This window comes from Ranitomeya imitator, chromosome 3 (genome assembly GCF_032444005.1).
Source record: "Ranitomeya imitator isolate aRanImi1 chromosome 3, aRanImi1.pri, whole genome shotgun sequence".
Taxonomy (NCBI): domain Eukaryota; kingdom Metazoa; phylum Chordata; class Amphibia; order Anura; family Dendrobatidae; genus Ranitomeya; species Ranitomeya imitator.
In genome coordinates this window covers 651443172-651464099 of record NC_091284.1, presented here as the reverse complement: position 1 = coordinate 651464099, position 20928 = coordinate 651443172, and the positions used below count along the sequence as shown (strand labels likewise).

At 42.7% G+C, this 20928-nt stretch overlaps 1 protein-coding gene across 1 annotated transcript in view; it reads left to right on the top strand.

Annotated features, from left to right (window-relative positions):
• Positions 1-20928, top strand: part of VWA8 (von Willebrand factor A domain containing 8) — a 616504-nt gene that overhangs the window by 243561 nt on the left and 352015 nt on the right. The window contains exons 15-18 of the mRNA XM_069758217.1: positions 1790-1903; positions 3352-3520; positions 10970-11047; positions 13624-13739. Of these exons, the coding sequence (XP_069614318.1) occupies positions 1790-1903; positions 3352-3520; positions 10970-11047; positions 13624-13739 (477 nt within the window). The remainder of the gene's footprint in view (positions 1-1789; positions 1904-3351; positions 3521-10969; positions 11048-13623; positions 13740-20928) is intronic.

The following is a 20928-nucleotide window of genomic DNA, read 5'->3' as shown; positions in this document are numbered from 1 at the left end:
AGCGCAAAAAAAGCATGCGTTTTTTCCCTATACTTAACATTAAAAACGCATGCGTTCTTTGCATGCGTTTTGCCACGTTTTGACGACGCATGCGTCGTTTCTATGCATGCGTTTTGTTGCAGAAATGCAACATGTAGTAATTTCTAGCGGCGTTTTTTTGCCGCAAAAAAAGCATGCTTTTTTTGTCAAAAAAAACGTATTGCTGTCTATGTAAACACATGCGTTTTTAAGCACATGCGTTTGGGTTAGGGTTAGGATCCCTAGGGTTAGGGTTAAGGTTAGGATCCCTTAGGGTTAGGATCCGTTAGGGTTAGGATCCCTTAGGGTTAGGGTTAGGATCCCTTAGGGTTAGGATCCCTAGGGTTAGGGTTAGGATCCCTAGGGTTACTAGGGATCCTAACCCTAACCCTAGCTCTTTCTGTTTATAGTGGGTTTTCTTGTTGATTTTGATGATTGGCAGCTGTCACACACTTCTCATCATGCGTTTAAAAAACGCATGTAAACGCGTCAAAAAGCCGCGTTTGTATTAAAACATGCAAAAACACATGCTTCTAAAAAAACGCAGCGTTTAAATGCGTTTACATGCGTTTTTTCACCAAATGTGTTTGCGTTTAAAACGCTGCGTTTTTAAACGCAAATGTGAAACCAGCCTAAGTCAAGTAGGATAGAAAGGTTAAGAAAAAGATAGAGACCGCGCATAAGGGCGAAACACTAGGAGAAAAGGAGGGAATGTATAAAACCACAGTACACAGAATCACACAGTAGACTCAGGCACCCTGACGAAGAAGGACGCTGTTCCTTTGAAACGCGTTGGTTTCTACCTTGTCCTTAGCGCCGCTCCGTAGCTCTTCAGCTGTGACGTCACACGCTCAGTCCTCCGTCGGCCATCTTTCTTGTGCTCGTATCCAGGGACGCCACCGGCCGGGGCTCTCCCTGGCTCTACGCAGCCTCCCTGCTACCCCTGCGTGCAGCACCGCTCCGGGAGCCTGCAAATCCCCACCGTGACTCTGCACCTCACGTCGGACATCAAGCCCTGCAGCGCCACGCTCGGCTCCGCATTGGTCTTTACGGCGCCTCACCCTGATCCATCATACAACCACTCTGCACGGTACACCTACTACTTGCAGGAGTTACAGGTATTTTTTGGTATATGGTTGGGGGCCTTGCTGGTTTCATCCGAGTCCAGCGTTGCTGTCTATGTGTTTCCACCGTCGCATTAGTACCTCACGGGGCTTTTTTTTAGGTTGCTGTGTTTTTGTCAAGGGGGGCTCACAGCGACTCAGGCCAATATTAGGGTCTACTGTGTGATTCTGTGTACTGTGGTTTTATACATTCCCTCGTTTTCTCCTAGTGTTTCCCCCTTATGCGCGGTCTCTATCTTTTTCTTATCCATTGCTTATATCAGGGGCGGCGTCTACCCGGTTCTGAGTCCAGCCGCAAAGGGTTCTACTCTGGTCCAGTAAGCGCTGGTGTGTTTACTATCTTATAGGATAGAAAGGTAATTTCTTCTTCAGTTCTCTTAATGAGAGGCTTTTATAGGAACTGATGTAAGATAATATGTTGTATTAAACACACATTTATCTAAAAAGGTTTTATTTAATAGTTTTTTTTTTAGAATATAATAGTAGTATACCTATTTTGTTTGGAAACTTATTTTAATGTGTGATACTAATACAATTAAGAATCGATGAGCAATCCCCAGGTAATCGGAGGGCTGGCTATGTAGTCTTCTCGACATAACCAAAGTGAGCTTTTTTGTGAAATCATCTACTTTGTCTTGTGTTTATAGGTTAATTCACGACAGAGAGTTAACTCTTTATGATGGTACGAGGCTACTTAGAGGAGATCGGTATCAGGTTTTAAAGAATGAGTTACAGCTGTCAGATGCAGAGCTCCAAGAAAGGTAAATTACACATTTATGCACCAATCAACTATTATATTAACACCACCTACTTAATATTGTGTAGGTCTTGCTTCTGTCACTAAAACAGCTGTGAACCTTTGAAATATGCCCTCTATGAGACCTAAAGTCATCCCTTGGCATTTTGTCTGTTCACACAAATCGGTTTGTGATCCGGAAAGTTTTGAAGTCAGGTCTATACCTTGACTCTTTATCATATTCCACAAACCATCCCTGAGCAAATTTTGCCATCTGGCAGGGAACATTATCCTTCTAAAACAGGCTACTGCCATTAGTGAGTATTTTTGCAATGAAGGGATGTTCTCGGTCTGTACCATGTTTAGGCAAGTAACATCCACATGAATGCAAGGAGCAAAGGTTCCCCAGCAGAACCCAGTGTATGACCCGTGCCTTCTTTTCATAATGTATCCCTGGTGCTACCACTGCCTCTTGTGAGCATCAAACATGTACCCAGCCATGCACATGTTGTAAAATAAAATGATCTGATGTCGTATGCACATTGTAGGTGCTTTAGGTGGTGGACTGTGTGTCAGCGTGGGTACTTTAACAGCTCTGCAGCTATGAAACCCAATTTTCCAGTACTGTGGAATTTCTGTTATCAAAAGGTGTGGGAGTCCCCAATGTCTGATTTTCAATTTCAGTCAAAAAGTGATCTTACTGATATTCCACTTTGAGGTCTTTAAACGCTTTTAATACATATTTTGTCAAGTTGGTAAGACACAGAAAATAACAGCATTTGCGTGGGTTTCTAAGCTTTGAAATCTAATTAAAGCCACTAATGCAAGATATTGGTTACTCAAAAACTTTTAGGAATCAATAAATCATAAATGAATGTGGAAAGTAAATAGAAGTAAAGCTTGCCGGCACGCTTTATCAGTCTTTTGTAATGTGGCTTAGATGTAGAGTCGAGCCAAGGGATGGGGCTAAATCTTATTGTCCTACTGCAGACACACATAAGAGGGAGACTCCTGCTCCGGCCAGTAGAATTACAACCAGACGCCGTACAGTGAGATGGAGCTGGGCCGTGGCTGATCTCCTAGCCTGGGGCAGCACAGTGGCTTAGTGGTTAGCACTGTAGCCTTGCATCGCTGCTTGCATGAGTTTCCTCCATGAACTCTCGTTTCCTCCCACACTCCAAAGGCGAAGAATTTAGATTGTGAGCCCCAACGGGGACAGTGATGATAATGCCTGTAAAGTGCTGCAGAATATTACGATTTCTCAAAGTATTTATTGCAGTATGTAGCAACAACAGGAATTTTATATCTTTCTTGCTCTTCTAGCAGAAAGTTTGTTTTCGTACAGTTGAAATAATTGGTAAATTGAGATCAGTTTTGATTTAAGTCACTAATGCATTATAAAACACTGCTGACTATTCCATTGGAGACCAGTACTACATGAATTGTAATAACTGGTTGTTTTCCTCTCTACAGGTCCATCTTTCCCATTCACCCATCTTTTAGAATAATTGCCTTGGCAGAACCACCGGTTATTGGCAGTAACACGCAGCAGTGGTTGGGTCCAGAGCTCCTCACCATGTTTCTGTATCACAATGTTAAGCCATCCACCAGTCAAGAGGAGGTTCAGATAATGAGGGAGATGGTACGGAAATCTGTGATCTTAAGAATTTTTTCTTTTCATGTGCGCTAATTACGCTGTAAAATAATTCCAGTTGTCATTTTTAATCAATGCTGAGTTCCTGGAGTCACTGCTTAATGAGCTTTCTGCTCTGATTTACAGTACAGGCTCACAAATTCTATCAGAGCTGCAGCAAGTGACTTTTAATTGGATCTTGTATCAACTAAATTCTTCAATTAATAACTTCTCAAAGGGTTTTCGCCATCACCACTTTTATTAGGTGAAATAATTGTTTTAACAACGCGTATTAACAAAGGCTTTCTTTATATGACTTTGACATCAGGTTTTGGAGTATGTAGCGAGCTCAGGAGCTGGCCCTCTCCAGACAGGGCTGGTGCCCACTGCCTCTAACAGCAGCGACCAGAGCTAGATCTCCTCACAACTATTTAACCATTTACATGCACTCTCTCGAATCACAATTGTGGAACGGAGATGTGTTAGCATGGCAGCCACACATATATAGCCTAGCCATTAGATAGTTACATTTTCACTATTATACTGCATTGCTAAAATTAGGGATAAGAAAAATTATTTTTGAATTTAGGAAAATATATATATATATGTAAACATATAACCCAGACCCATTACCACAAACTCAGGATGGGTAACACTCAAATACAACACTAAACATACTGATCCACTGAGCAGATATTAAGCTGCATGCCGAATCAAAGAGTGTAATGCTTTTTTTATAAAAAGTTATAATTTTATTAACACAAACAATACACTCAATAAAACAAAACAATGCCTCAAAACCGTACAAATTATAATCTGGAGATAGGCGTAAATAGAATTCTAAGAAAGCACCAGGTAACATACATATTATTAGCCTCGTTGTATATGGCATCAGAGCATGCTAAGAAAATTCTTAATAAATTTTGGCACCTGTTTTTTGTTATACAATATTATTAATCTAAAAAATACTTGTGCACATCAAAGTATTGACTTGATACAGAATATAGATAATTTCATTATTATTATAAATATGATAAAACCCAAAAGGGTACTTGAAAAATTGCTGCGCAGAAGTGCTAAATTACATTAACAAAAAAACCCTATTCACAGTATAATTATACCAGAATTGACAATGCTAATGGGCACAAAAGATATTAAATCCACATTTGATATTTAAGTGTAATTTTGAATTATAATACTGCAAGGTAATAATTAGATGCACCGTTGGAAGATCGATTCCTTTAAACCTCAGCTACAATTAGTGCCGCAGCGGCTGGACTGGTGATTGCTCTAGTCAGAACAGCCTAAAAAAGCATTACACTCTTTGATTCGGCATGCAGCTTCATATCTGCTCAGCGGATCAGTATGTTTAGTGATATATATATATATATATATATATATATATATATATATATATATATATATATATATATATATATACATGCACGCATACATACATACATACATACATACATACACGTGCTCCTCACAAAATTAGAGTATCATCAAAAAGATAATTTATTTCAGTTCTTCAATACAAAAAGTGGAGCTCATATTGTATAGCGTCATTACAGAATGATCTATTTCAAGTGTTTATTTCTGTTAATTTTGATGATTATGGCTTGCAGCCAATGAAAACCCAAAAGTTATTATCTCGGTAACTCGGAGTAATTAACAAAAAACACCTGCAAAAGGCTTCCTAAGCATTTAAATAGGTCACTTAGTCTCTTTTAGGGTACGTGCACGCAATGCGGAAAACGCAACAGTTTCCCATGAGTTTACATTACAATGTAAACCTATGGGAAACAAAAAACACTGTGCACGTGCTGTGGGAAAAAACGTGCGGTAACGCAGCAGTTTACATTCCGCAGTATGTCACTTCTTTCTGCGGATTCCGCAGCACTTTTACAGCTGCTCCTATAGGAAACCGCAGTTGTAAAACTGCAGTGAAGTCCGCAGAAAAACTGCAGTAAATACGCGATAAATCTGCAGCAAAAACGCAGCGCTTTATCAAATCTGCTGCGGAAAAATCCACAGTGGACCATTATACGTGTGCACATAGCCTTAGTAGGTTCTGCAATCATGGCAAAGACTGCTGACTTGACCGATGTCCAGAAAGCAGTCATTGACACACTCCACAAGGAGGGTAAGCCACAGAATGCCATTGCTAAAGAAGCTGGCTGTTCAGAGTGCTGTATCCAAGCATATTAATGGAAAGTTGAGTGGAAGGAAAAAGTGTGGTAGAAAAAGGTGCACAAGCCAACGGGATAAGCGCAGCCTTGAAAGGATTAAGAAAAGGCCATTCAATAATTTGGTAGAGATTCACAAGTAGTGGACTGCTGCTGGAGTCATTGCTTCAAGAGCCACCACCCACACAGACGTATCCAGGACCTGGGCTACAAGTGTAGTATTCCTTGTGTCAAGCCACTCATGACCAATTGACAACGCCAGAAGCGTCTTACCTGGGCCAAGGAGAAAAATAACTGTTTTGTTGCTCAGTGGTCCAAGGTTTTGTTTTCAGATGAAAGTAAATTTTGCATTTCATTGGGAAATCAAGGTCCCAGAGTCTGGAGGAAGAGTGGAGAGGCCACAATCCAAGCTGTCTAATGTGAAGTTTCCACAATCAGTGATGGTTTGGGGAGCCATGTCATCTACTGGCGCAGCCATTTAGCAGGAAATTTTAGAGCTCTTCATGCTTCCCTCTGCCGACAAGCCTTTTGGCGATGGAAATTTCATTTTCCAGCAGAACTTTGCACCTGTTCACACTGCCAAAAGTACCAATACCTGGTTTAAATACAACAGTATCACTGTGCTTGATTGGCCAGCAAACTCGCCTGACCTTAACCCCATAGAGAATCTGTGGGATATTGTCAAGAGGAAGATAAGAGACCACCAGACCCAGCAATGCAGATGAGCTGAAGGCTGCTATCAAAGCTACCTGGGCTTCTAGAACACCTCAGCAGTGACACAGGCTGATCGCCTCCATGCCGTGTTTGTGTGTATATGTATATATATGTATATATGTATGTATGTATATATATATATATATATATATATATATATATATAATATATATATATATATATACGGTATATCCTTTTTAGAAATTCAAAAATCAAGAAATAAAAAATGCAGATTTTATATCAATGTATTCATTAAAGTTCAATCTATCCGACTATACAATTAAACCATATAGTAAATGTCACTACACCCACCCAAAAAAATATCATAAAAGGCTAATAAAAGTGTTGTATGTAGTTAAGAATGGTAACGGTAAAAAGTGCAGGTCACCAAGTAATGAAGCAAACCCAAACACAGATCCATGAAAAAAAAGGTATAGGAGAATATATTACCACAAAGCAAGTTTTTAACTTTTTATAGAGTTCATTTTCTTAACTTATTCAAAATTTTTTTTTATATAAAAGCATATGTTTGGTATCACTATGACTGTGTTGATCTTAAAGGGGTTGTCCACTACTAGAACAACCCCTTCTCAGTCTGGATGTTTGCCCCCTTTAAAATAAAGTCGCTTATGTTCACCTCTTGTGCCGGCGCCTTTCCAGCTAAGGCTTCTTTCACACTAGCGTCGGAATCTCCCCGTCGCAGTGCGTCGGGGAGAGATTCCGACGCTAGCGTTTAGCGCATTGCACAATGGAGGCAGCGGATGCATTTCTCCGGCGCATCCGCTGCCCCATTGTAAGGTGCGGGGAGGTGGGGGGCGGAGTTCCGGCCGCGCATGCGCGGTCGGAAAAAGCGGTCCGTCAGGAGCAAAAAACGTTACATGTAGCGTTTTTTGCTCCCGACGGTCCGCAGAAGCACGACGCATCCGTCGCACGACGGATGCGACGTGTGGCAATCCGTCGTCAATACAAGTCTATGGGGAAAAAACGCATCCTGCAAGCACTTTTACAGGATGCGTTTTTTCTGCAAAACGACGCATTGTGACGGATTGCAGAAAACGCTAGTGTGAAAGTAGCCTAAGTTGTCACTTCCGTTCCCGGGGATCACGTGAGCTCTGCACTTTATTAGCGCTGGCATAACAGTCCCCTCCTTCATACATATAAGTTATCAAGAGGAAGTGAGTGGCCATATTTTTTCTTATTTTGTAAAACAGTAAGTGAGCTGTCAACTGCAGCTATCACTTCCTCTTAATTATATTTACTGTATATACTCGAGTATAAGCCGACCCGAGTATAAGCCGACCCTCCTAATTTTGCCACAAAAAACTGGGAAAACCTATTGACTCGAGTATAAGCCTAGGGTGGAAAATGCAGCAGCTACCGGTGAATTTCAAAAATAAAAATAGATGCTCCATACCGTTCATTATGGCCCCATAGCTGGGCCATATAGTGCTCTGCACCGTTCATTATTGCTCCATAGATGTACCATAGAAAGGTGTGCCATATAGTGCTCTGCACCAGTCATTATTGCCTCATAGCTGTGCCATATAGTGCTCTGCACCGTTCATTATTGCCCCATAGCCGTGCCATATAGTGCTCTGCACAGTTCATTATTGCCCCATAGCTGTGCCATATAGTGCTCTGCACCGTTCATTATTGCCCCATAGCTGTGCCATATAGTGCTCTGCACCGTTCATTATTGCCCCATAGCTGTGCCATATAGTGCTCTGCACCGTTCATTATTGCCCCATAGCTGTGCCATATAGTGCTCTGCACCGTTCATTATTGCCCCATAGCTGCGCCATATAGTGCTCTGCACCGTTCATTATTGCCCCATAGCTGTGCCATATAGTGCTCTGCACCGTTCATTCTTGCCCCATAGCTGTGCCATATAGTGCTCTGCGCGTTCATTATTGCCCCATAGCTGTGCCATATAGTGCTCTGCACGGTTTATTATTGCCCCATAGCTGCCATATAGTGCTCTGCACCGTTCATTATTGCCCCATAGCTGTGCCATATAGTGCTCTGCACCGTTCATTATTGCCCCATAGCTGTGCCATATAGTGCTCTGCACCGTTCATTCTTGCCCCATATATGCTCCTTATAAAGCTGTGCACCGTTCATTCTTGCCCCATATATGCTCCTTATAAAGCTGTGCATCGTTCATTCTTGCCCCATATATGCTCCTTATAAAGCTGTGCACCGTTCATTCTTGCCCCATATGTGCTCCTTATAAAGCTCTGCCATTGCTGCTGCTGCTGCAATAATAAAAAAAAAAAAGCCATACTCACCTCTCTTGATTGCAGCTCCCGGCGTCTCGTTCCGGCGTCCCGTCCTGGCGTCTCTCCGCACTGACTGATCAGGCAGAGGGCTCCGCGCACACTATATGCGTCATCGCACCCTCTGACCTGCACAGTCAGAGCGCAGAGACGCCGGGAAGATGGAGCGGCGCCGGGAAGATGGAGCGGTGCCCGGAAAATGGAGCGGCGCCCGGCGTGTGGAACGCGGACAGGTGAATATAAAATACTCACCTAGTCCCGGTGCTCCTGATGCTGCCCCTGCCTGTCACACTGTCTCCGGGTGCCGCAACTCTTCCTGTCAGCGGTCACTGGCACCGCTCAGACTCAGAGGAATGAATATGTGGCTCCACCCCTATGGGAGTGGAGTCCATATTAATTTCTCTAATGAGCGGTCCCACGTGACCGCTGTACAGGGGAAGAGCTGCGGCACCCGGAGACCGTGTGACAGGCAGGGGGAGTGTCAGGATCGCCGGGACTAGGTGAGTATGCCTCAGCGCCCTCTCCCCCTCACCCGCCAACCCTGCCGCCCATCGTGATTCGAGTATAAGCCGAGAGGGGCACTTTCAGCCCAAAAATTTGGGCTGAAAATCTCGGCTTATACTCGAGTATATACGGTATGTCCGAAAGCAGAGAGAGAGTGACTCCAGCGCTGATTAAAATAAAAATAAAGATTATTATATTGGGCGCAGGGCTCACGTGTGTAACAACCTCGGATGAGCCCCAGGAATGTGAGTGGTGACACTGCTGGAATAGCGCCAGCATAGGAGGTGAGTATAAGTTTTTTTTTTATTTAAACGGTGGCAAGCATTCAGATTGAGAAGGAGTTGTCCTAGAAGTGGACAACCCACTTAAAAATCATACTGCTAGCATAATTTTACCATACTTTGACCACCGTAAGAATGAACCCCAAAAACAAAGGTGGCACCATTTTGTTTTTTTCTTTTTATTTTACCCTACTTTCTGCCTATTTTCCCTTGCTTTTTATAGTAAAATATAAGGTATAATTGAAAACTGCAGCTTAACTTATCCCTGGAAAGACAAGCCCTCATACAGCTATATTGATGCAAAGATAAAAAGCTATGTCTATCTGAAGAACAGGAGGAAAAAAAAGCGCAAAAATGAAAAATGGGCTAGTCTTCAAGGGGTAAAAGAACATTCCCAAGAAATGTCGTATGTCCTTTTCCATTGAATGGCGATTTGAAGTTATTATAATGGGTAAAATAGATATGGCTATGTCAGCGAAGCAATCATTAATCAGATGTTCGATTGTTCAACCATTAACCTACTTCTAGCAAAACCACTACCGGAGATATCAGTGTACGTGTGTGTTATACTTGTGGCATACGTGTTGCAATCATGTTCTGCATCAGTACCACATGTACTGGCGCCTGGGAAGCAGTGCTACTGTTTGTGCTGTTCCCCGGCGCTGGTGCTGAAGACCGCTCGCATCATTCTCTCTTGCTCACAGGGCGATCAGCGCTAGCATTGGACAATGTTGACAGTTGCATTGAGCTGATAACAGTGAGAGCCAGCGCTATAAACAAATACGTATCTAAAAAAAAATGGCGTAGGTTTCGCTGTATTTTTGATAACCAGCTAGGCAAAGCTGACACCTGCGGGCTGCAACCCTCAGCGGTCAGCATTGTCAAGGCTGGTTATCAAGAATAGAGGGGGCCCCATGCTGTTATTTGATTTATTTAAATAAATTTAAAATCAAAATGGCGTGGGGTCCCCCCCATTTTTGACAGCCAGCCTTGCTAAAGTGGACAGCTGAGGGCTGGTATTTTCAGGCTTGTAAGAGGCCATGGATATTGATCCCCCCAGCCTAACAATAGCAGCCCGCAGCCACCCAGAAAAGTCGCATCAATTAGATGCGCCATTTTTGGCGCTTTGCCCGACTCTTTCCATTTCCCCTGTAGTGGTGGCAAGTGGGGTTATATTTCTTATTTAGATTGTCAGCCTCATTGACAAGACAATGTGAATTGCGACTGACCTTCCTTGTATTGGACTACATTGTATTTTGGTGGGAAAGAACAATTACTTAGATAGTAGTTAATTATTTATTATTATTATTATTTATTTTTATAGCTCCATTAATTCCATGGTGCTGTACATGAGAAAGGGGTTACATACAGAGTTATAGATATCGTTTACAGTAAATTAATTTACAATGACAAACTGATACAGAGGGGAGAGGACCCTGTCCTTGCAGACTTACATTCTATTTTGTTGACCGTTCTGTATTGTTTCATTTCAAGGTACCAAATGTCCCAAATGAAGCGGTTGAGCAATTGTTGACATTAACACACAGGCTCCGAGATACAAAGGACCCCACGGTAAGCTCCAAAATACACAGTACCACATTGTCTGTTTTATAGTAACAGAAAAAGAAGAAAAAAATGTACGTATTTTCTGGCGTATAAGACGACCCCCAACTTTTCCATATAAAATATGGAATTTGGGATATGCCCGCCTTATAAGACGGGGGTCATCTTATACGCCCAGTCATCTTATATGGCGTGTGGTTCCCAGGGTCTGGAGAAGAGGAGACTCTCCTTCAGGCCCTGGGATCCATATTCATGTAAAAAATAAAGAATAAAAATAAAAAACATGGATATACTCACCCTCGGACGGGCCCTTGCTCACAGCGCTGCTAGCGTCTCCCTCCGTTCCTTAAAATGCGGTGAGTGAAGGACCTTCCATGACGTCGCGGTCACATGAGCGGTCACATGAGCGGTCACATGAAATCGTGTTATCCAGCATGCTCGGGTGTTATCGGAGTATCTTCATCATGTTCGAGTCCGCGCAGCTGCATGTCTCACGGCTGTTAGGTAGCCACAATGCATTAAGAGGTTGCCTGTTTGTAAGGCAATCCCGGCAAAAAAAAAATAAAGAAAGAAAACAATCATTCAGTCAGCTACAACAATGGAAGAATTAACAAATTGTGACTAATGGAACGTAATGTTGATAAAATTGAGAAAAGTCTATTCATTATGGCAAAAATAACGCTGGATGCTATGTGGTGGAATGGAATGTCTCCTTTTAGAAAATGTTGGTTTCTGTGTCCAGTTCGTTATTAAAAACAAACCACACGTTCCTCACCACTCCTTGGGTCCAGTGCTGAGTCTTTACCGTTACTACTGGTGTCTAGTATTGCTTCCAGCCCTGAGATCATGTCAACAGTATGGCAGCCAGTCAGTGAGCTTCGTTGCTGCCCTTGTAGACGGAATGCTCCGCTGAAAGCTGCTGAGCTCACTGATTGGCTGCCACGCTTTTGATGTAGCATCAACGCCATGGCCAATACTAGACATTGGGAGCAGCGGTGGACCCAGGGAGGGTGAATAAAGCTCCGTTGTTTTTCTTATAGCAAATTTCACCCAGGGTTCTGAATTTTCAGAAAGGGACAACCCCTTTAATCTTGTAGCTATCCACTTTTTAAATGTCAATAATAGACAAAAAAATATTATTGTACATACTGATTTTAATTGTCTGATTTTCACTTTTTATAATGCTATAAAAATATAATGCGTGCAGCAAAATCTTTTCTTTCCTAAATATTCAACTTGATAATAAGAGGTTTCTCTGTAGATACTAAAGCTGAGTAAAAAGAATGGAAAATGAGGTACACAGACACGTGTAATTTATTAGGAAGACAATGCTCAAAGAAGTGGATTTCTATAAATAGCCGGCGCTGAGGAAATCAATCTGAAAATTCTGGCTGGCTCTCAGCAAAACCTGGGTCTGTCTGAGCTTATTTTTAGACATTTCAAAGCAGAACACTGAAAAAATCATTTTCTGTAGGATACATTGTCCCAATTTCCAATCATGTGCTGTCAGGTCCTTTATTTTATTTATAGTCTAACACCTGTTTCTGCTTTTTTTCTTGTTTGAACTTTTTTTGTTCTTTGACTCAGTGAGTAAGATGGAATATGCAGATCATAAATGAGCAGTTTAGTCACTACTTGTATGATGTTCCACTTCTAGCACCTTTATTAGGCTAGTTTCACACTAGCGTTATGCAGGGCTGCAGATGAAAGCCTTCTTCCTCTGAAGCCACACCCACTGCCACGCCTCTTCCTTCACCTCTGCCTACATCTGCATGCATCCTGCGTACCCTATCTTTAACATTAGGTATGCAGGCCATGCGGATGTCTCTGCATGCGTCATTTTGAAGCTGCGCCGACCGCAACAAAATCTAACGTGTTGCGTTTAACGCAGGTCAGCGCAGTGTCAAGATGACACATGCGGAGGCATCCGCATACATCCGCATGGCCTGCGTACCCAATGTTACAGATAGGGTATGCAGAACACATGCAGAAGTACGCAGAGCTGAAGGAAAAGGAGCGGGAGTGGGCGGGGCTTCACTGAGGAAGAAAGAATGCCGTCCGCGGCCCTGCCGAACACTAGTGTGAAATTAGCCTTACAGCTAGTTTAGTTTTTGAGCACAGCAAGTACAGTGGTCCCTAATATTACTGTGATCTCCAGCTGCTTCCATCTTAATATGGCTTCTTTTCTCAGGACATCTTAAGGCAAAACCGGATTTAGTTAATAGAACTGGATCATGTGTCTACTGTACAAGGCCTTAAAGATGCTAATATGCGATTTCTGACTGTTTAAAGGCATTTTTTGGTCGCCTTCATACCTCCTCATCATGCAAATGTTTTTTTGCCTTTCTAAAAAACTAACAAATAATGGTACCTAGACACAACCCACAATAATCCGAGACCCTTGTGCTTCTGTATACATGATTTATGCAGCAGATCCGTTTTGCACTTGAACAATGTAATGGAATGTTATGTATGAAACCTCAAACTCAGAACTTATTTCATGTTCCTAAATTGGTGACCAGCAACCATCTGCATTAAATATAATTAAAATATAGTTTATTAATTTTTTGTGATTTCCATGACAGACACAATCTTTAGCTTCATCATTATCTACAAGACAGCTGCTTAGAATCTGCAGACGATTGTCTCAGTATCCAGATGAGAGTCTTCATCATGCTGTTAACAAGGCATGCCTCTCAAGGTGAGTTTTGTCGCCCTGTTACCTTGTATATGTATAAAGTTTGTTACTATCAATTGTTTATCCCAGTCCCCTGATTATGCCATAAATGTGGCGAACATGTCTGCGATTGGGGCTCTATACTGGGGCAGTGCTTTTGTTACATGGATTCTTGAATCCTAGTAATTTCATAGTACTATAATACTCAAGAAGAAATAATAACAAATAGCACTTATGGAAAAAAATGCAAATGGTATCAAGCTGTTAGGAAGGCACAAAATTGTCACCAGGTTTTCCCATGATAATCCGGCATTACCGTGTTGTTACTCTTCTCCATACAATCTCTCTATACAAGTCCTGCTGCCCTGCATACCTCTAAAACTAAACCTTAGTCATGTCCTGCGCTAGGCAAGCAGTGGGCCTTATGTCACGCTCTGTGCACCCCCTCTGACTGCTATCCCTACACCTCCATCTATGATTAACAAAGCAGAAACAGCAAATTGTGCCCAGCTTTAATAGCTCAGAAACACATAAACGAGAGAGCTTTCAAATCACATCTTGAATTGCCCCTCATCGTATGTAGCTTATCACATTACATGTTAGGCTTCTTTCACACTTGTGTCAGAACGCGGCCGTCGCAAAGCGTCGGCGTGACATACGTTGTGAAAATTCGGCTCAACGTGGGCAGCGGATGCAGATTTTCAATGCATCTGCTGCCCATTCTAAGTGTCGGGGAGGAGGGGGCGGAGTTCCGGCTACGCATGCGCAGTAGGAAATGGCGAATCCGACGTACAAAAGAACGTTCCCTTGAAAGTTTTTTCGTGGCGACGGTCCGCCAAAATATGACGCATCCAGCGCACGACAGACGCAACTTATGGCCGTACGTCGCGATCCATCGGCAATACAAGTCTTTGGGAAAAAAACGCACATTTGCAGGATGTGTTTTTTCCCAAAACGACGCATTGTGACGGATCTGAAAAGACGGAAGTGTGAAAGAAGCCCTAGTGTGTTTTACAGGATGTCGCTTGTACCTTATTTGTCTTCTCTACCTACTAGAGTAAATAAACACTGCTGGTATCTTGTCAATGGATACGTTGAACACATCTCCAGCTATGCTTTACAGGCACATAACTGGGATTTTTTTTTTATTCATGGTCACACCAATTGAAATGAGACATGATCATTGCAAAGGAGGAAAAGATTAGATGTTTTGTATATACAAGCTTGACAGCTTGGTCTCAATGAGTGGTTGGAAAGCAACTTCTGATCACTTATCTTTTTGGGGAAATCATTTTTATTCAGACACATCAATCTATTCCATTTAGTAATATGGTTCTGTATTCCAGATGGAAAAATATGTATTATCCTTATCCAAGTGCATGCAATCATCTCCTAATCGTGCACATCACAAATGAATGGCGTTTAATAGAAGTTGATTGCCACACACAGGGATCTGGTTTCTTCAGTTCAAACAAAGAAGCGGTTTATTAAGTATCCATAAACCAGTTAGGATAGCAAACAAAACTGCCTTTTCCTGCACAAAGGGAAAACCTAAAGTTAATAGCCCATACAGTCGTGCGGGTTCTCTGACTCGGGTTAGTGTCCAGCTCTTTAGTCTTTTGCAAAATCAGACTAAACGTGAAAAAAGAGCGGTAATTTCCTGGCGCAGCTGCAGATTGAAGAAAAGGGTGTATGTTCTCTGGAGCTTTATTCATTCCTACATTTTTTTTTAAAAAGCATTTATAGATGATTTGTTTTTCATAGGGTCTAGCACCGAAATTGAAGCACAACAATTTATGAATGAACTAAAAAACAATCACTGGAGAATAAAATGTACCAATTTTTTTTATAGTATCGATTTTTTTTTTATGCATGAAAATATTAAGACAGTAAGGGGTATATTGTAACTTCTACACACTTCAAAAGCGTTGATGTCAACAGCTATCTTTTGTTTTCTAGCTGCCACTTTCCCATATGGACCAAATATGTTCCATTTGGACAATATTGAAGGATTAGGAAGAACTGTACTCTAGATACAGATTTTTTTGAGCAAATCAAAAATATTGGAAATAATATTTCATGAAAAAGGATTCCCTAAAATATTCTCAAAGATGCGTTTAATTGCACAAACAATTTCAAATAGTCAGAATGCTTTTCCAAAAAAAAACAACAAAATGAGAAATGTAATCAAAAACAACATCCGAACAATTAGAAACGATAAGAAGGTCAAATGTGATCCGGATGATAGCAATTGAAATACAGCTTTTATAATAACCTTCAACAGGTCATTCAAATCAATCAGAACTGCATTGTCCAAACATTGCTTCATTATTCAAAGTTACTGTTTACTGTCAAATGTTCTACCCCCCAAATCCAGGGAACATTTTCAGGCGAAATATGACCCTTGAAAATCATGTAGCCCCCAGTTGTAACAAACCAATGAATAATACAACCAACATTAGACCAGGGGGATTATCCTTTTTTTCCAGAATTAAAAGGATGTTTTCAGTGCAGCAATGTAAGGGTATGTTCACATGTTCCTGATTTCCATCCTTTTTTTTTCAGGACTGAAACCGCAGGTCTTTGCAGAAAACGCAGGTCCTTTTTTTGGTGCTTTTTTGGTCCTTTTTTGATGCGTTTTTTGATGCGTTTTTTGAATGCAGTTTTCTATGCAGAGTCTGTGTGTTTTCTAGGAAGTTTTTTAGGGTTAAAATGGCTGAAAATACCCTAACCCTACCCCTACCCCTACCCCTAACCCTATTCTATACTTAGTGGGGGGGGGGCACTGCGCATGCGCCCGCCATTTTGCAAGATGGCGGCGCCCAGGGAGAAGACGGCCGGACGGACACCGGGAGGCCGGGTAAGTATAAGGGGGGGAGATTAGGGCACGGGGGGGCATTGGAGCACGGGGGAGGGGGCATCGGAGCATGGGGGGGGGGGGGCATCGGAGCACGGGGGAGGGGCATCGGAGCATGGGGGGGTGGGATCGGGGCAGCCACACTCCGCCCACGCACTTCCGCCCGCTTCCCCGCACTTCCTGCTGCAGCGGTTCTGCAGCACAAACCGCAATAAAACCCGCAGATATATTTTTGATCTGCGGGTTTTACACACACTGTGTGAACATGGCCTAAGTGTAAATGCTGCTTGATTGTAAGTGTAAATGCTGCTTGATTGTAAGTGTAAGGCCATGTTCACACAGTGCATTTTTTACTGCGGAACCGCAGCGTTTTTGCCGCTGCGGTTCCGCAGCTGTTTTCCATGCAGGGTACAGTACAATGTACCCTATGGAAAACAGGACCCACTGTGCACATGATGCGGGAATCGGGAAAAAAAGCCGCGCTGAATAGCTGCGGGAAAAAAGAAGTACCATGTCACTTCTTTTTTCGGAGCCGCAGCGGTTCTGCACCCATAGACCTCCATTGTGAGGTCAAACCCGCAGTAAAACCCGCAGATCAAAAATATATCTGCGGGTTTTATTGCGGTTTGTGCTGCAGAACCACTGCAGCAGGAAGTGCGGGGAAGCGGGCGGAAGTGCGTGGGCGGAGTGTGGCTGCCCCGATCCCACCCCCCATGCTCCGATGCCCCTCCCCCGTGCTCCGATGCCCCCCCCGTGCTCCGATGCCCCCTCCCCCGTGCTCCGATGCCCCCTCCCCCGTGCTCCGATGCCCCCCCGTGCCCTAATCTCCCCCCCTTATACTTACCCGGCCTCCCGGTGTCCGTCCGGCCGTCTTCTCCCTGGGCGCCGCCATCTTCCAAAGTGCATTTTGATCACTGAGATATAACCTATCTCAGTGATCAAAATAAAAAAAAATAGTGAATGACACCCCCGCCCCCCTTTGTCACCCCCATAGGTAGGGACAATAAAAAAAAATTAAGAATTTTTTTTTCCCCCCCCCCCCCCACTAAGTATAGAATAGGGTTAGGGGTAGGGTTAGGGGTAGGGTATTTTCAGCCATTTTAACCCTAAAAAACTTCCTAGAAAACACACAGACTCTGCATAGAAAACTGCATTAAAAAAAGGATCAAAAAAAGGATCAAAAAACGCATCAAAAAACACATCAAAAAAGGACCAAAAAAGCACCAAAAAAAGGACCTGCGTTTTCTGCAAAGACCTGCGGTTTCAGTCCTGAAAAAAAAAGGATGGAAATCAGGAACGTGTGAACATACCCTAAATGCTGCTTGATTATAAAACAATATAAAAGAGCAAAAGAAACACAGCCCAAGTCTAAGACGTTCTATTTTAGAACACATTACAAGTAGATATCAGAAACTAATAAATTGAGAGTCCTACTGGATTTTCAAGTTATCCACACTAGTATTTGAATGGTTAAATGAAGCCATTGAAAGCCCAAGATAGGTTTTCCAGTTCCAGCAAATGCACAGTCTGGAGGAGTCTCCAAATATAAAATTTGGTAGCCAAAAAAATGGGAAAAGGACAGATAAAAAGAAAAAAAAATGTTTTTTTATTATTGTTATTGTTTTTTGACAATTTTAAGATATCCTACATATAGTCAACATAATCCACATTTGTATACAACAAATAGTTCTTTGTTGCAAATTTTACACATGTGACTTGAATAAGTTGTTGGTTTTAATTATTTGTTTTAAGCTGTCAAGAAGTTTCTTCAAAAAAGCAGGGGCAATACTAGACCCAAGGAAAAAATATGTAGGAAAAGCAAGTTTCTTCCCTCCCCTATATAAGAAAGGTGGCTCTGTATAGCATACTATACCTGATGGTGAAGTCAACCCGACTTCAAAACACGTTAAGTATGACTGAATAAAGACCCAGAGAACATACACCCTTGTCTTAACTCTGTTGCAGCGCGCGGAAATCTTGTCCCACCAGCGTGTGGGTCAGCGGTTGGGGCTGCAGCCCATCATGCATCGCTGGTGGTGCAGTGGATAGCACAGCAGCCTTGCAGCGCTGGAGTTCTGGGTTCTAATCCCACCCAGGACAACATCTGCAAAGAGTTTGTATGTTCTCTCCGTGTTTGCGTGGGTTTCCTCCGGGCACTCCGGTTTCCTCCCACATTCCAAAGACATACTGATAGGGAATCTAGATTGTGAGCCCCATCGGGCACAGTGATGATAATGTGTGCAAAACTGTAAAGCGCTGCGGAATATGTTAGCGCTATATAAAAATAAAGATTATTATTATTATTATTATTATTCTTACAAATACAGAGTTGTGCCTGGTCACAACCAAGGCAGGTGAGCATATATAGTCCTTTGCTTGCTGTGCCCCATATTGAGGGTAACACACTTGAAGCGCCTGTTCTTTGTCTTAGCAAAAACAGACAACACTGGAGGTCTGCGCACCTCCACTCACAGAGATTAAAAAGAGGCAGCCTTTTATAGCCCATTCCAAGACCTGGAACTAGAGGTAAGTGATCAGCCAATCCCTCCCAGCTCTTTCATCTGCTCGTAAAATTTGAACCCGTGAATCTGAGCCCATAGAAAAACCTCTCATCACTCATCATTGTATGCGCTGGAGCCTGCTTCTCCGGGTCCTACATCACTGAGACTTGGCATCTCGGGGACATATACCTCTTGTCACATGACCGTGACGTCATGGCAGGTCCTTCTGCCACCGGAACCTGCAACGGAAGATGGCGGCCAGAGCGAGCTGCTACGGAGGGTGAGTATAGCAGGTTTTTTTTTTACTTTTTATTATTTTTAACATTACATTTTTTACTATTAATGCCGCATAGGCAGCGTCAATAGTAAAAAGTTGGGAACACACAGGGTTAATATCCGCGGTAACGGAGTGCGTTACCCGCGGCATAACGCGGTCCGTTACCGCCGGCATTAACCCTGTGTTAGCGGTGACCGGAGGGGAGTATGCGGGCGACAGGCACTGACTGCGGGGACTAAGGAGCGGCCATTTTCTTCCAGACTGTGGCCGTCGCTGATTGGTAGATATTCTAGGTTCTTCAAAGTAGCCACCTTTTGCTTTGATGACTGCTTTGCACACTCTTAGCACTCTTGGCACTCTCTTGATGAGCTTCAGAGGTAGTCACCGGGAATGGTTTTCATTTCACAGGTGTGCCCTGTCAGGTTTAATAAGTGGTATTTCTTGCCTTATGATTGGTGTTGGGACCATCAGTTGTGTTGTGCAGAAGTCTAGTGGATACACAGCTGATAGTCCTACTGAATAGACTGTTAGAATTTGTATTATGGCAAGAAAAAAGCAGCTAAGTAAAGAAAAATGAGTGGCCATCATTACTTTAAGAAATGAAGGTCAGTCAGTCTGAAATATTAAGAAAACTTTGAGATCTTTGGTTCCAACCACCGTGTCTTTGTGCGACGCGGAAAAGATGAACGGATGGACTCAACATGCCTGGTTCCCACCATGAAGTATGGAAGAGGAGGGGTGATGGTGTGGGGGTGCTTTGCTGGTGACACTGTTGGGGATTTGTTCAAAACTGAAGGCATACTGAACCAGCATGGCTACCACAGCATCCTGCAGCAGCATGCTATTCCATCCGGTTTGCGTTTAGTTGGACCATCATTTATTTTTCAACAGGACAATTACCCCAAACACACCTCCAGGCTGTGTAAGGGCTATTTGACCAAGAAGGAGAGTGATGGGGTGCTACGCCAGATGACCTGGCCTTCAGTCACCAGAACTGAACCCAATCGAGATGGTTTGGGGTGAGCTGGACTGCAGAGTGAAGGCAAAAGGTCCAACAAGTGCTAAGCATTTCTGGTAACTCCTTCAAGATTGTTAGAAGATTATTCCCGGTGACTACCTCTTGACGCCCATCAAGAAAATGCAAAGAGTGTGCAAAGCAGTCATCAAAGTAAAATGTGGCCACTTTGAGGAACCTAGAATATAAGGCATAATTTCAGTTGTTTCACACTTTTTTTTGTTAAGTATATAATTCCACATGTGTTAATTCATAGTTTTGATGCCTTCAGTGTGAATTTTCAATTTTCATAGCCATGAAAATACAGAAAAATCTTAAAATGAGAAGTTGTCCAAACTTTTCGTCCCTACTGTGTATGTATATGTGTATGTATATGTGTGTGTGTATAATATATACATACACACACACACACACTAGATGGTGGCTTGATTCTAACGCAAAGGGTATTGTAGAATATGTATGTATGTATGTTGCTCTGTGAGTGGTGTTTAAATCCTGAACCAAAATTGCTGATTGGTCGTGGCCGGCTGGCCGCGACCAATCAACGAACCGTGGCTCAAATC